The 17,383-nt window shown below is 45.4% G+C and overlaps 1 protein-coding gene across 1 annotated transcript in view; it reads right to left on the reverse strand.

The window, feature by feature from the left end:
* The window catches only part of katnip (katanin interacting protein), a 35,351-nt gene that overhangs the window by 16,616 nt on the left and 1,352 nt on the right, over positions 1-17,383 (reverse strand). The window contains exons 3-15 of the mRNA XM_080789874.1: positions 15,984-16,072; positions 15,380-15,558; positions 7,663-7,778; positions 7,420-7,527; positions 6,610-6,765; positions 5,980-6,232; positions 5,442-5,573; positions 4,989-5,146; positions 3,868-3,974; positions 3,038-3,134; positions 2,518-2,727; positions 1,921-2,058; positions 1-735 (exon numbers count right to left, since the gene is read on the reverse strand). The exon at positions 1-735 is cut by the window's left edge and continues 136 nt beyond it. Of these exons, the coding sequence (XP_080646000.1) occupies positions 1-735; positions 1,921-2,058; positions 2,518-2,727; positions 3,038-3,134; positions 3,868-3,974; positions 4,989-5,146; positions 5,442-5,573; positions 5,980-6,232; positions 6,610-6,765; positions 7,420-7,527; positions 7,663-7,778; positions 15,380-15,558; positions 15,984-16,072 (2,478 nt within the window). The remainder of the gene's footprint in view (positions 736-1,920; positions 2,059-2,517; positions 2,728-3,037; positions 3,135-3,867; positions 3,975-4,988; positions 5,147-5,441; positions 5,574-5,979; positions 6,233-6,609; positions 6,766-7,419; positions 7,528-7,662; positions 7,779-15,379; positions 15,559-15,983; positions 16,073-17,383) is intronic.

Here is a 17,383-nt window from a genome sequence, read left to right on the forward strand (position 1 = left end):
ACAGGCCAGGTCCAGGGAGTCCGCTTGCCATGGACCTCCGTTCGCCGTCCTCTCCATCCCTCTGCACACGCGGCCTGGGTTACAGGAGAGCTCTGGGAGCATCGAAGAAGAGGCAGGGGACGCCACAGGAGTTTGGGGCTCCACCGACTGCTGAGGCACCAGCCACAGCGGGCGCTCCCTCTCCCTGCCGGCCTCACAGCCCTCGGGGGCCCCCCTGCTCAGGGGCTGCAGCCACTGCGGTGTTCCCCCTCGGGAGGAGGGCTGGGTGGTAACTGTCTGCTCCTCCAGCTGCTGTCTGATGAGGAGGGGTTCTTCGGGGCCGGGCAGGTCGAAGGAGTTCCTCTGCATTACGATTGAAGAACGCGGGGCCAGGAGGGCGCAGGGCGCCAGGGACGGGGCGATGGGCGGGAGCGGTGGGTGGGTTTTGTCCTGCATGTCGATCCTTGCCTGGACTAGCGCCCCCGAGGGCCAGGCATTTGGACATGGGTCTCTCTGGGTGCTGCCCCCGTCCTCCAGGTCTCTGCTATCATCATGGCACTGGGGGCTGGCGCCCCGCAGACTGTGGCCCGAGGCCACAGGGCTGGGAGAGAACGATTCCGGAGCTTGGAGTGCTTGAAGGTCGATAGTGGTGCTGTAATCAAAGACTTGGTTGCCGCAGCCCTTCTCCAGCTCGCCTTCAAACACCAGCGTACTGTTGAGATAAAGCTTCACGTGGCGTGCCCCAACATCAAGCTCCTGAAAAAGAAGTATGAAATTAAGCAGAAAGAAAAACCAGAAACCTTTACCAGAGAAATTATGCAAGGAATACCACCGATTCTTAAACCCAATTCATAAACACAGAACATAAACTCTCATGATAGCAGTTAAGTAGCATTCTCACAGACACAAAGTGACGGCTGCCATGGAGAGAGATGGCTAAAGCCAACACAAATCTCCTCGATCCCCTAGCCTAGCCAGTGAATCACACCGTAAATGTGCAACGTTTTCACACCAAGCTCCCCACCTACCGATAATCCAGTGCACACAATATAAAGTGTAGGACCTACAGTATGTGGTAGCAAAGATAGCAGGAAATAGAGAATTCTTCTCTGTGTGGTGTGACTGTATCCCTCCTGTGAGCAGCAGTGAGGACTGTAGCAGCAGTCTGGGTATATCCCCAACACTAATCCTCTGGGGCTAATCTCTTGGCGTTCCACATTTGGAGCATCTGACCAAAGGCTTATGAGAACCACACCTCTGATGTTCAGGCCATGCCAACACCGTCACACAACCACCCATAAACAGCAGCCCTCTGACGTAAAGGCCATGACAACACCGTCACATCACCACCACCCAAACCCTTCCTCATCACCAATCGGATGTATGGACTGTCAAATATAGTGAAACAAGTCCATGGATGAGTTGTCGTCTAGGAATGGAACTTATCTACATATAACCATTTTTTACACTTTGATGTCACATAAACTGCCATGTGCCGCCTCACAGCCCAAGCTACCCTCCCTGCTGAATTATAATTTGACAAAACTCGGGTGATGCCCTTTGGGAACAATACCTATTGGGAACACACACCCCTTCAGTTATGCAATATCCATTGTACCAATTGTCAGAGTACCCGTTGTCTTTGACTAGTACAACAGACAGATAGACAGACAGACAGACAGACAGACAGACAGCAGGCAGGCAGGCAGGCAGGCAGGCAGGCGGATGGACGGGCAGGCAAGCAGGCAGACAGAGATATTTGGATTTATAGATATTTCTGGACAAGTGCCCATCTGACCGACTTGGCAACTTCACACTCGGCACGTCACTCAGCGATACACGTTAAGGTCAACGATTCTTGAAATGTGGGACACACACACAGACTGATAGATGTACAAACACGCATTTTTAGATAAGATAAGATAGATGAAGCCTACTAACATTTGGGCTTCTGTTGTAGTTCCAGATTTTGATGCGGGATATTCCAAAGTCTGGGGCTCGCTCTGTGTTCCTGATGATGAAGTACAGCTGGATGGGGGGGTGGAACGGGCAAGTCCACATGTGGCGCTCCTTGATGGTCTGACGATCCAAGAGAATAGAAAAGATCATTTACAATAAAATCAGGAGCACATCGGTAAGAAACGGTGCAATGGTAATTATAACAGAGAATGTGATGGGGCCATTGAAGTGAGTAATCGAACAATAAAGGTCCCTGCAGACTGCTGCGTCTGATTATTTGCTGCGTTCTTCCGCCGTATTTCCAAGCAGCAGTCTGCAAGGACCTTAAGACTTTCCTTAGATTAGATTGTTTCTCCTCAACATTCTCCTCCTTGTACAATAACTGGTCAGAACCACTACTTGATGCACAAGCATGGTGTAATTTGTCAATGAATAAAACAAGTTTGCTTTTTAATTACACCTTCTGTGCTGTGGTGATATCATACACATTCACATACAATGTCAAATTAGAAAGAACTAAAGTGAATCAAATATGATGAAAAACAATGACTATCTAAACAGGCTGAGGAGGAGGCTCACCTTGGCCTTGCCATTGACCAGTGCCCCCAGATTCCCAGGGTAGTCAGCGTTCCTGATGTCTAGGTCGTGGGGCGACACGTACAGCTTCCTGCTCCGAGGACAGAAAAACTGCATCTCCGTCAGCCCCACCTGCAGGGCGTTCCCCCAGTTGGATAGGATCTCCATGGTGATGTATAAAGTGGGCGCCACCTCCGCTGACGGTCGTCTTTGCTGCCGTGACAATACAAAACGCACTATTAATGCCGAAATTATGCTACATCGTACAACACCGCAGAATAGCCGATCCATAAGCTCACAACGAGTCGCATGCACTGGGATGTGTTGTTGTGAACTTGCGGATCGTTAATTCTGGCACACGACAGCATTGTACGCTGGACTATAAATCAGGCTTGAGGCACCTCCTGTACGTCTGACATCTCACAGCTTCGTAATGACTCTGCGTGTCATACAGTGCCCTGCACTAGCATCAGGATTTAGTCACCACCTCTGGAGTGATGGCACGAGCGGGCTCATGACTCACCGGTGGTTTACCGCTGTCCGTCTTGACAGTCTGAGGGATGTCGTAGCAGGGACCATTCTCTAACTTTTCCAGAGCCTTCAGTAGTTTTTGCTGTTGCCTGAATAGAGGAACAAATGCTTTTCAATCTATCAGTCTTTGAGGGACAGCCGACTCGAGCCCCTGAGCAATGCAACTATAAGATTGCCTTATGTCTTTCCTTCAAATATCTCAAGAACTGTCCAACCATTCACCTTCACATTTGGTATATGTGTATTGCTGATACCCGGCCTAAGGGAGTGCAGTGTCGAGTGTGAAGTCGGTCGGATTAGTGGTTCTCCAGAACTCATGTGCGTCACAATAGATATAGAGATATATACATATAGATATACTGTATAAGTGTATATAATATATTCTGCATTAAGAAGTAAGAATTTCACTGACTGCAGTCTTGCTAACTTGCAGTATTATTATGTGCACGTGACAATAAAGAACCTTGAACCCCGAGAGCTATGTTACTACCTAGAATTATTATACTGGTTGTCCCTTCAAGGACAGTGGGAGGCAGAGAGCATCAATTTGGTCCTCCCTTTCTGAGACTGATCATTTCACTTGCTGCAGCTTTTGTACAGACAGCTTCAGTAGGAACGAGCTATGCATGATGAGTGTCTGTTGCTTATTTTGCACATGGCATCTGGTATTTTGCAATGATTAACCTTTTATGGCACTTTTATCAAGCTATTGACTCCCACTCACATCTCATCAACTGTGGTAAATTGTTACATATTATTTCCTTTTGGAACGGGACAATAAAGCCTTGAACTGAATGTGTTTGTCATGTTCCATTAGTGTACCTGGGGCCCATGAGTGTGATTCTTTGCATGGCCTTGGTGACTCCATTATCATCTTTGTCACAACTGTCATCCCGCAGTGAGCCATTAATCATTTGGTGTCCTCTCCCCTGGAGGAGAAGGGAAGGAAGTGACCGTTTAACCACTTTCAACCTGGCGTCCCCATCATGGGCAAGTCTTTATAGATTCTACCCCTACGAGCTTGTAGATTGGCTATTTTAGAAGAGAAAAATATATATAGGGTTTAAGTTTTCAGTTTTCAGTTTTCACATTTGAGCAATATGCTGCCTCAAATCTATTCTAGTCACAGACTACAGCAGGTCTTTCGATTACCTTAATTTCTTGATCACCATACACCATGATGAAAAAAGCATGCAGAAAGGGCAGGGCATAAAAACAAGTTATGAACTACTAACAGCAACAGAAAAGTCATTGGTTACTGCATTTATGAGCAGTGATGGTATACAGCTCAGCAGAGTTAGCTGCACACTGTAAAATTTGTGTTCATTCTTTTTTTTGTTTAAAACTTTCATTATAGTGCATTTCCCCAGCTCTGTAGTCTTTAATAAAATAAATGTATCAAATCAGGAGAGAAATGTTTTAGTGTTCAAGTTTTCTTTTATCACTTCTAATTTTACTTGTTTACTTTACCCTGCACGAGTTCTCTTTCCTGAGTGGATAAAATTGGAATTGTGACCTGAAAGCAAACACACTCCATAGCAATGATTGCTATTGGAATATAAAGCCATCTAACTCTTATTTTAACAAAACTCAGGATATTACAGAGCACTCGTGGGAATCATCATCCTGGCTGCTCAGTGTCCACTCCACTCTGACTGTTCAGCTGAAATTAAATGCTGCATAATTTCGTGGGTGATTTTAACCCCTAAAACGCCCATCATCCATATTGCGGGGGAAAGCTTTTGCGGAAAATAGCAGATAGAAAATAGCAGATCGGGCAAGCTCACAACACGCCACGTGGCTATATTCAGCAAAAGCTTTCCCCACAATAACAGAAAACGGAAAACACACTAGTATAGAGCCCTGGGGGACTCCGGTCAACCATGTTGGGTTTAAGTGGGTTAAGTTTGGTGAAGTGCACTGGAGTGTGGTGGAAGCCTTACTGTGTTGTGGCTGAACGCACGAGGCTCGTGGCTCCTCAGCGGGCTGTTCTCTCTCTGGAGGGCCTGAAGGACTTGGCATGCCGTCTCCTCTGGGTCACGCTCCTCACTGGGGGCCTTCCTGGCTGCTGAGAGGGGCCAATCTCCACGACTCCTTGGCCCTGGAAGAAGAGTTGAAGGGGTTTTAAACCAGTAGTCGTCTTCACACTGGGAGAGCTCGCAACCCCATTGCGAGTCTTCTAATCGAGCTGTCCTTAACAATAGCCACACCCGCCTGAAAAAACCCAAGCTTCTATTACCGTCAAAGGTCTTCAAAAAAGGTCATCCTCAGTCAATTACTGCCCCAGCCCGGGGATATATATAGTCAGTTCAGCCCTAGCTCAGACCTCTACAAATGCAATAAAATATACTGTCTCTTCTCATAGCAATGTGTCATGTTAACAAGGGATGACTTACTCTGAGCATCTCTGGCCTCTTTTGAAGGTGGCCTGTCTAATGTCTTGCTTCTCACCAACATAGGCTTGGTGGGTATGTAGGCCTCAATGTTGTCTTTCCTCTTGGCAGATAGTGAGCGCTCTATTTTTCCACCTGAAGAAATAGAACACTTTTGATGGAAAATGTAAAAATATTTTTTTTTCTTTTTTTTTTAAACAATTACTGAGATGCACTTTTTCTGCACTGTCAAATCCAGTGTTAATTTAACTCTTAGTTAGCTCTATTTTCAATCTCTCAGAGTGAAATGAACACTCTTTACAGTGTGCTTCCTTCCAGCATGTGCTGACTAACCCATTACACATATCTTGCAGAGACTGCTAAATGCGCTCGCTTCCTTTCAATGTTTTTAGGTCAACAGTGATGATGAAGCAGATAAATGGATGAGACCAAACCACTCTGGACAATTAAATCTCACCGCAAACAAAACGAGGCAAAACAAAATCAATAAGGATTTTTTTTTATATGGTGGTGGTGGTGGTGGTGGTGGTAGTGAACCTACCTTTTGGCGAGGGTCCAAAGTCTAATACGATGAGGTCTGCGGGGTCGAAATGGCCGACGGTGCTGCCTGCTCGGTGGTGGCGGTTGTGGGAAGAGGATGTCTTGGAGGAAGACGGAGGCAGGCCGAGCTCCTCCAGGCTCTCTGTGCTCTGGTCCCTCTCCATGTGCTCCTCCACCCACTCCTCATCCGACTCCTCCCCTGCAGAGTCGCGGCTGCTGCGGCGCATGCTAACCTCCAGGCTCCGGCGCAACACCTACATTGTAAAGGTCAGGGTTGAGACGCACACACACACATCCATTGGTGGATGTGAGGGGACGTGCACACACGCAAGAGAGACACGAGCACACGCGCACACGCACACAAGCACGCAATCACACACACACACACACACACAGATCCACACACATAAGTTGACAGTTTAATTACGTGCATCCTAATTTACGGCTTCAGCTTTAAGGAAAAAAAGGTGTCATAAATTAACAGCTAGCAGCACACGACAAGACTGTAACACGTTTCCCTGAATCACATGCAAAGCTAATGCAATGAAATATAAAAAGCGCATAATTTTCATCTAGATTAAAACATTTCTATTAGTAGCGAATAAATACATACAAAAAAAATCCACCTCACCTTCACCTCTTCCAGATTGAGCAGCACCTTCTCTGTGAGGGAGTCACTCTGGGCCCCACGTCTCTCCGGCCTGGGGCTGAAGGAGTGTGACGCCGCGGCCTTACAGGTGTCCCTAGGGGAGCGGGGGCAATTGTGTGGGGAGCGCGGGCTGGACCTCTGGAGGTGACGACGATGGAGGGATGACAGGAGGCAAGGGAAGTGGAAGGAGAGAGAGAAAGATGTTAGATGTCACACAGGCAGCTGTGTCTGACACATAGCCCCTCCCCCAAATGATCACACACACACACACACACACACACACACACACACACACACACACACACACACACACACACACACACAAAGTGGGTCGAAGTGCATGCGCACACATCCCTGCTGGGTACTGCTTTGTCTGTCTCCACTAGTCCACTCTACCACGCTAACATCATAAGATGTCAATTTTGTCACCAGCTCATGTCCGCACAGACATCCGCTGCCTCTCAGATTTTATGACCACACGTACTTTGTGCGTGTACAATTACGGTGACTGTACTCTGCGGTCGTGTGAGAAGATCGGTCACTATGAACATCTTTACAACTTCTTGTTAAAAGCCTATAAGACAATCCACTGTGCTTAAATTCTTGGTAAGCAATTTCTGTTTACTGTAAGGAAAAGAGGCACACAGGTGTGCAGGCATAAGTGGAAGTATCTACGAGATGCATGTGTGGAACACGTTCACATCTGCATACACTAAATGGTGGTATATACAGAACAATGCGTGTGTCCGAGGAAACTCACGTCTATATACGTCAAGTATAATAAGGCCTTACCTCCATGTCTATGCTGTTGTGAGGCTCGAAATCATTGGAATACTGCACTGACTTTTCCGGCGATATTTGCAAAGTGGCTCCGTCCTCCGTTCGAATCCTGACTGAATGCTGAAGGCAAAACAAAGGCAATGTTACTGTATATAGACAGGTTTGTATTACATTCATACATATTTTTGGAATACATACAAGTCTTAAGATCATGTGCTAAAAAGAGTGTGCTATAAAAACTGAAAGGTTCTTCACCTGCACCCATTCTCTCCTCTGGACTTTCACCGGGGCGGTGTGGCTCCTCTGTTTTCCAGCGTGCTCTGGATCACGGCTATACTCAGCTAGCTGCCGGGCGCATCGTCTTGGGGCATCTGCCCATGAGTCACAGTAAGAAAATGGCACATAAGCGGGGCAACGCAGAGTGTTCACCTCAGAGGCTGAGGAGAGCAAATACATAGTTGTATATACACAGATGGTCCAGAGCACATAGAGATGGAAAAGAAAAAAAAGAAATGGCTGCCAGTTACAAATGTCACTATGATTTATTCAGACGCTGGGCATGGGATTATACCATGCAATGTAGTAGCTGAGGGGTGGTGGTAGTTGCCAGTGCTCTGACTCTACTCCAATCAGAGTCAGACCCTATAAAATCCTAAACAAGGGCAATGATACCCATTGCACAGTGGATAGGATTAGGAAAGGTGTGGACCCTATACTGTGTATGAAAACTGAGGACGTCCACGTTTATCATCAAATCTATCGTTGTTACAGAAGTGGTTGGTTTACTATAATTAGGAGTATTGCTAAAAGGTAGTGTAAGTGATATTTTTGGTTAAAACAAAAAAAGAATTAGATTAAAGCATAGCAGTGGCGGACCAGATCCAGACGCATTCATTTTTCTCATAGAGATTTCCAAAAATATTTATCTTAATTTATTTAATTATTTTAAGCCTAGAATCAAGCCATCCAGGATCTTGGTAAATTATGACCATAAAACATTTGATTCTGTGAAAGAAATAAAAAAATAAAATAAAATCACAGAATCAAATGTTTTGTGGTCATGATTCATCAGGATCCTGGATGGATCAATTTAGTTATCAGTATAACTATTTAACACAAAATAATATCACTTACTGCATCTTTATTCATAATTTATCTTTAGTTAATAAGATATACATTTTAAAATCACACCGTGTGAAGTGAGGGGCGCTCTTCATACATCACATTCTGTGCTCAACTAATCAAATTATCACAAATGTCATTCCGGCCTATCACTTTTGGCGTCTTCACTTTTCTAGTGAAGACGCCAGAGCGAAAACAGCAAGACACTACTATAGAGGCCTGAGTGACCCTGCTCAACAACATATGGGGTTTAAGTGGTTAAAATACATACGAAGTAATATGGCTGTTTGCATTGCATGGTAGCTTATGTAAGAGCTTTCATTATTGAGCGTCTGCTGCAGATTTATTTCTGTCCTTGCAGCGGCGTTGTCACGACTATGGTCGTGTGTGGTTATGATTAATTATGAGTGTTATGATTTATGAGTGTTATTTTGGATTATAAATATATATATGTTTATTGCTAATAGTATATATATATTTATATGGTGGTATATTGTTATAGTATATATATATGTATGTGGATTATCTTAGGCCTAGATGTCTTCTAATATATATATATATATCTATATCTGTGCAGCAGTTGTTATGAACCTGTATTAGACTAACTCTCCTCCCATGCAGAGGATACTAATGGGTTTTCAGACAGACTGATTGTCATCAGCTGTGTGGCTGGGGTAACCCTGTTGGCCATGACCATGGAGGTCTGATCAACCTCCCTGATTGGCTGACGGTCACGTGAGCGAGCTAGCGGCCGCGGCTCTCTCACTACATAGCCCATTCATGCCCAGCCCAGCGCTGGGGAAACACTTCCAAGGTCTTTCCCCCATCCGTCGTACTACTACTACATGTCGCCAACTGTTTTGTTCCTTTATTTTGTGAAGCTGAACTTTTGTTAGACAAGTTATTCCCTTCGGAAAGGAATACCTTTAGTTTTGTTTTTGGATTCCGTTTATTATGTTCATGCGAGTTAAAGAGCCATTTATTTTGTAAACTATTGTTGATTCTTATAATTTATTCATTATACTATTGAATAAATCCTTGTATTAAGGCCTTGGTTTCCGTTTCTCTCATATATTACATTACCTTTACCCCTAGACATATGGTTTTGTAACATATTTGGGAGCCCGTCCGTTTCAAAAAACAAATTAAGGATTCAGTTGTTCAGTTGGTTATGTTTTTTGTTTTGCTAGTATTGCTTTTGGTGGTAGACGGATTGGGGAGTATTAATGGTGAGTATGTTGCTCGTACCAGTTTGAGTAGCGGATTTTGTATATGGCCTGTATTTGGTATGGCCTCTGATGACCAGGGTGCTAGTACGGATGTCCTGTCGCTTGAGGAGCTACAACAGTGCTCATATTGGGAATTGTACAGTATTGCCAAACAATTTAACGTTCCTTTACCGCACGGTACCAAAAAGAAAGAGGCGATTTTCGCAGCTGTCTCACGGCAGTTGTTTTCACAGGGAGTCATTACGATGCTGTCAGATGAGAGTGAGGGGGGAGACGTATCACTCATTGTCGCAGAACCGAGTTCTAGTGGGGCCAATCAGTCTGACACTACGGGTGTGTTAGAGCAGGGCGAGGATCCCGCGGGGGACCCGTCTGCTCAGGCCCCACATGATTACCCACGGGGCACTGGGGGGAGTCCTCAGGACATAGGGGGGGTTCTGCGCCTCCGGGAGCTTGAGCTGGAAATAGCACTAACAACGCTGAAGAGCGAGGAGTGCAAACTACAGCATCAGAGACATGAGCTCGACATGGCACGCCTGCGAGGCCAGACCTACCCCGACGAGGCGTCCGCAGGGGCGCCCGCCTCCCAGCAGCGACACGGGTCACCCCCAGGTTCCAGAGGAGTGGCAGCGTTCGACATAAGCAAACAAATCGCATTGGTACCTGCGTTCAAGGAGGGTGAGTTGGATAACTACTTTTGTGCTTTTGAACGAATTGCTGGTGCTGTTAAGTGGCCCAGGGAATTCTGGAGTTTGCTACTCCAATGTAAATTGACAGGTAGAGCACAGGATATCTGTAGCGCACTCACGGTGGATGAGAGCCTATGTTATGATGTCGTAAAGGCGGCTATCCTTAGCGGTTTCGAAATGGTGCCTGAACATTATAGGCAAAAATATAGGGCCGCTCAAAAATCCTCTACTCAAACGTTTGTGGAATTTGGCCGTGAAAAAGCCACATTGTTTAGGAAATGGTGCAACGCGAGCAACGTACACACTTTTGAGCAGCTTACTGAGCTGATAGTGATGGAAGATTTCAAATCATGTATCCCAGATCGTATTGTTGTCTATCTTGAGGAACAAAAGATTAACTCAATTGCTAAAGCCTCTGTGAGGGCCGATGAATATGATCTGACGCACCGTTCGGGTGTTTCTCCGGTGCGTAGCGGGGAGGGTCTGTTCAACATGCAGAAAAAACAGCACAAATTGTCACAACCGAAAAGTCCACCGAGGGGCGCAAGTGCAGCGCCTGACAATCGTGCTTGTTTTTACTGTCATGAAGTGGGCCATTTGGTTTCTCGCTGCCCTAAAGTACAACATAAGCAGCAGAAAGAGAATGGAAATGGAAATGTGTATTCAAAAAAACCAAAGGGTGTGGGGTTTGTGCATACTATTCCTCGGTCTGCTTCCGAGACAGCTATGGCTGTCCGGGCGGAGGTAGAGGAGTGTTTTGATCCCTTTATTTTGCATGGCTCAGTCTCGCTGTCTGATAAGGAAAATGAGCGCGTTCCTATCACCATTTTGCGTGATACAGGCGCCTCACAGTCCCTTATTTTACAGAGTGTACTGCCATTTGCGGAGAATACCTTTTGTGGTTCCGATGCATTGGTTTTGGGCGTGGAAATGATATCCTCTCGCGCTCCATTGCATATGATCCACCTACGCTCTCCACTTGTTTCTGGTCTTGTGCAGATCGGGCTACGTGAAAGTTTACCCATTGAAGGTGTGGGGATGATTCTTGGCAACGACATAGCTGGGGACAAAGTGTTTGCGTCGCTAGAAGTGGTTGAAAAACCTGTGGCTAACGTAGCTATGCCTGCGCTGGGAGCCCCACCCACTGTGTTTCCGGGTTGTGCTGTGACTCGCGCACAATTGAAAAAGTTTGATGACGAGGCTACGTTGTGTGACACTTTCTTGTGTGCCGAGCGACCAGTGGGTGATGCCCCACAGACACCGCGTAAGCGGGCTAGGAAAAGCTTGCTGGCTACTAAAAGTGATTTTGGGTTTGATATCGATAGGGAAACATTTGCGCATGCGCAGAAGCACGATCGCTCTCTCTCTGTGTGCTGGGAGGCAGTTACCAAAGTGGGTGAGGCTGCTGGGCCGAGTGCATATAGTGTAGAGGATGGCCTCCTTGTGCGTAAATGGTTTCCAGCGGCTATCGGTGACTTGAAATGGAATGTGGTGCGTCAGGTTGTGGTACCTCAGGGTTTCCGTTCCCAGATTCTCAGTCTGGCTCACGACAACATTTCTGGCCACCTGGGCATTCGTAAAACTTATGACCGCATCCTACGCTATTTTTTCTGGCCGGGTTTGAATGCGTCTGTTACTGACTTCTGCCGCACTTGTCATGTGTGTCAGATGACGGGGAAGCCAAACCAGACTATTCCGCCCGCGCCGTTGAAACCGATCCCTGCTGTGGGTGAACCATTTGAGCACATCATGATTGACTGTGTCGGTCCATTACCGACCACAAAATCTGGTCACAAATACCTTCTTACTGTAATGTGTAGTGCAACGCGCTACCCAGAAGCGTTCCCATTACGCACACTAAAAGTGAGACCAGTTATTAAAGCGCTTTCTAGCTTTTTCTCTACTTTTGGTTTTTGCCGGTATCTTCAAAGTGACCAGGGCTCAAATTTCATGTCAAAATTATTTGCTCAAGTTGCTTCCACCCTTGGCATAGAACACAGACACTCTAGCGCTTATCATCCTGAGTCCCAGGGCGCGCTTGAGCGGTTTCACCAGACGTTGAAAGCGATGATGAAGAAATACTGTCACGAAACTGGTAAAGCCTGGGACGAGGGCTTGCCTTATCTTATGCTGGCAGTAAGAGAGAGCGTACAGGAGTCGCTGGGGTTTAGCCCAGCGGAGCTGGTGTTTGGCCATACGGTGCGCGGGCCGTTGCGTGCGTTTCGAGAGGGCTTATTAGCCAACGCAAACTCGCCGGTGACTAATGTATTGGATTTTGTTGCGGGGTTTCGCGAGCGATTGCACAAGGCCAGACAGATGGCTAGCAGCTTTCTGAGTAAAGCTCAAGGTAAAATGAAGGCATGGTTTGACAGGAAGGCTGTGCATAGAGTGTTTGCTGTGGGTCAGAGGGTGTTGGTGCTGCTCCCACTGCAAAGCTCAGCCTTCCAGGCCAAATTCAGTGGTCCTTATGTGATTGACAAAAAAATAAGTGAAACGGATTATGTGATTTTGACGCCCGATCGTCGCAAAAAGACAAGGGTTTGTCATGTGAATATGCTCAAGCCGTATCTGGCTCGCACCGAGTCAGATACTCCTGTTATTCCCGCAGTTGTCGCCTCACTTTCTGCAGCAGCGCCGTCACTTTATTCCCCTGAGAGTGATGGGCTGCGTGTAAAAGGTTCGTCTGGGTCACGTCTACAGAACTCTGAAATATTGAATGATTTACCGGGGTATTTAAAACATTTGGGTCCCCAGGCGCAAGCAGACATTATTGATTTGATGGAAAATAATGTGAATCTGTTTTCAGATAACCCATCATGCACATCAGCCCTTTCTCATGACGTAATTGTACAGAAGGATTGCCCTCCTATTAAGCAACATGCCTATCGGGTTAATCCAACCAAGCGTGCTTTACTACGAAAAGAGGTTGACTACTTGTTGGAGAACGGGCTGGCTGTTCATAGCAGCAGTGCGTGGTCTAGCCCCTGCTTGCTGGTGCCTAAGGCTGACGGGAGCCAGCGGTTTTGTACAGATTTTCGTAAGGTTAACAATATAACGCAGGCTGACAGTTATCCGCTCCCGAGGATGTTGGATTGCGTGGATCGGGTGGGGTCTGCTAAATTTGTAACTAAATTGGATTTGCTAAAGGGTTATTGGCAAGTGGCTTTGACACCCCGTGCATCAGAGATCAGTGCATTCGTGACACCAGACGGTTTATACCAATATACAGTGATGCCATTTGGCTTAAGAAATGCACCAGCGACATTTCAAAGATTAATGAATAATGTACTAAGAGGCGTGGACAATACAGAGACTTATTTGGACGATGTTGTGGCATATAATGATACTTGGCTTGAGCATATACACACTTTGAGACAGATTTTTCAGCGGTTAGGAGAGGCTAACCTGACATTAAATTTGTCAAAATGTGAATTTGGTTGTGCGACCGTAACGTATCTTGGGAAGCAGGTTGGTCAGGGCCAGGTACGTGCTATTAATGCAAAAATCCAGGCTATTCTAGAATATCCTGTGCCGAGGACTAGGCGTGAGCTCCGCCGGTTTTTGGGCATGGCAGGTTACTACCGGGGGTTTTGCAAAAATTTTGCTGCCGTCACTGCGCCGCTGACTACGCTGACTAGCGTCAAAAGAGTATTTATCTGGTCGCCTGCCTGTCAGTTAGCGTTCGAATCCTGCAAGGCTCTCCTCTGCAGCACTCCAGTCCTGGCTGCGCCCGACTTCACCAAACCGTTCAAGCTGGAGGTGGATGCCAGCGCCTGTGGCGCCGGTGCTGTCCTGCTCCAGGAGGATCTTCAGGATATCGATCATCCCATCTGTTACTATTCAAAGAAATTTAATTCAGCGCAGGGTAACTATAGTACCGTTGAGAAGGAAGCTCTCGCCCTGTTACTTGCATTACAATTTTTCGAGGTATATGTTGGCTCAAGCCCGTTGCCTATTGTTGTCTATACTGACCATAATCCCCTTGTGTTCCTAAGGCAAATGCAAAATTCAAATCAGAGACTGATGAGATGGTCCTTGATGCTACAGGACTTTGAAGTGGAAATTCGCCACAAGAAGGGGACGGACAATGTCCTTGCGGATGCCCTTTCCCGGGTTTAAGGTGCTCTCTTCTTTGAGAAGAAGTTATTTGGGGATATAACTTCTTTTCGGGAAGGGGGGTGTCACGACTATGGTCGTGTGTGGTTATGATTAATTATGAGTGTTATGATTTATGAGTGTTATTTTGGATTATAAATATATATATGTTTATTGCTAATAGTATATATATATTTATATGGTGGTATATTGTTATAGTATATATATATGTATGTGGATTATCTTAGGCCTAGATGTCTTCTAATATATATATATATATCTATATCTGTGCAGCAGTTGTTATGAACCTGTATTAGACTAACTCTCCTCCCATGCAGAGGATACTAATGGGTTTTCAGACAGACTGATTGTCATCAGCTGTGTGGCTGGGGTAACCCTGTTGGCCATGACCATGGAGGTCTGATCAACCTCCCTGATTGGCTGACGGTCACGTGAGCGAGCTAGCGGCCGCGGCTCTCTCACTACATAGCCCATTCATGCCCAGCCCAGCGCTGGGGAAACACTTCCAAGGTCTTTCCCCCATCCGTCGTACTACTACTACATGTCGCCAACTGTTTTGTTCCTTTATTTTGTGAAGCTGAACTTTTGTTAGACAAGTTATTCCCTTCGGAAAGGAATACCTTTAGTTTTGTTTTTGGATTCCGTTTATTATGTTCATGCGAGTTAAAGAGCCATTTATTTTGTAAACTATTGTTGATTCTTATAATTTATTCATTATACTATTGAATAAATCCTTGTATTAAGGCCTTGGTTTCCGTTTCTCTCATATATTACATTACCTTTACCCCTAGACATATGGTTTTGTAACAGGCGTACCAGCTGTGTGTGTTGTTTTCCGAGCAGGTGGCTGAGAGGCGAGATACTTGTGGCAGTTTCTCTTGGGCTGCTTGCTACAGGCTTCAGCGTTAGCTCCGTTCAGGTAAATGGAGAAGCCCTGTTCAAGGCGCTCCAACTCAATGTCCCTGGGGTCTTTGCTTTGAAGGCGCTTTAGAATCCTGATGGGGGAAAAAAGTTTACAGTCTGAATATGGCTCAAGACTTTGCTGTAAAGCATAAAAAGGTACAATATATGACAGCCAAAACATACAGAAAGCCAATTAGATACATGAAATACAACAGCACAGACAAATGCTATGGTCAAAGGTGTCTGAATAGCTCCACCAAATTACATTCAAGGAGGTGTTTCAGGATAAGAATAAGAATTTATGTTAGTGAGAGTGAGAGACAAAGAGAGAATCCCTATTTAATCACCAAAAGTCTTCAGCTACAGAGCACTTGTCATACTCAGTCATTGTCTCTCAACGTGCATGGAGGCAATCAAAGCCTCCTATTAGTGAGCACTGACAATTCAGTCCGTGTCAGGTGTCTCCTCTGTGAAAGCCAATATGCCCATGCCCAATAACCTGCTACTCACACATCACCTGTTTTTGTGCTGGAGATTAATTAAATATTCATCCAGACCCTCTTCAACAGCAGAGGCAAGCTTCCCTCCTTGGCACTTCTCGTTCTCCTGCACACATGCACGCGCCCACGCACGAACACGCACACACACAGTCAGCAAAGATTATGTCAGAAGTCTGTTTCACTGTGTCTAGAAAACTATAACAATGGACAGGTGGTCACTCAGACATGAGATGATATTATTGGTATAGGTATTTATATTCACTATGATCAACAGGAGCATTGAGACGCATATAACAATGGGCCACAAGGTTATGGTCACAAATTACACAGGAATTGACGATGATGCGTTAATATAAGAAAAGTCCTTAAATACAGCAGCAGTACACTTGGAAGGAGGCAGGCACGTTAAATTAAAAATAATAATTTTAATGTTCTCTGGTGTTTATCTTATTGAACTTTGTTGCATAGAAATACGTAAGCTTAGATCATTGGTTTTCAACTTTTGGGCTCAAGGCACACCTGTATACATACAAAATAGACGATCTACAAGCTCACACTATGCATTGCAATTCGACATGTTGTGAGGTGCATTTTTTTGCTATATATTTTTTGTATAGTGGTGCAGCCATGTCCGTCCCTCCTTATGTCCATCCCTATGTCTGTCTGTCTGTCCGTCCGTCCGTATGTACCAATAAGTAAGTGTGGCAAATGTGGTGCTGTTGTGCTAGGAACAGAGTGAGAGATAGTGTTGCACTGTTGCCTGCTAATTACAATGTGAAAGTGCATGAGAGATGGAGAGAGAAAGAGAGAGAGTAGAGAGTGTTGTCTGATAATTCCCCCACACAGTAACTCTGTCATTTCTTGACCGTTTCCGACACAGGGACCTCCACACGGAGTTGCGCCTCTCAGTTCACACGGGTGTAATTTTTAAATACACCAAATATAAACAGTATAAATTGTATATACCATACAATTTCTGTCTCTAATGACTATGTTGTTAAAGTGGTTACTGGTTAGACAATATTTGTGGGGCGAATACAATTGGCCTCTTTACAGGGAGTGAGTGCGCACAAACCAATATAGTAAATTTTAAGATACCGTAAATCACAACTTTTTGAATTGTCAATTGATAATCACTGGCTTGGATACTTAATGCATTCATATCTCATATGACATGTCATCTCCTGAGTTGTATAGCTGTAATTATGTTGTTGATTGCCATCACCTGTGCTTTATTGTCAACCTCGTTTATGCTGTACATCTTCATCTGATTAAGTTCAGTCTGACAGAAAAGTTATTTATTTATTTAAAGAATAGTTAAGATTCGGACCTCACTCCTTCCATCCATACATCAGTGACAGTGATGTATGTATGTTGTCTAGATGACAACAATACCATTATGAACTTGGTGAAAGCC

Source organism: Protomyctophum bolini (genome assembly GCF_963924005.1).
Source record: "Protomyctophum bolini genome assembly, chromosome: 18".
NCBI lineage: Eukaryota > Metazoa > Chordata > Actinopteri > Myctophiformes > Myctophidae > Protomyctophum > Protomyctophum bolini.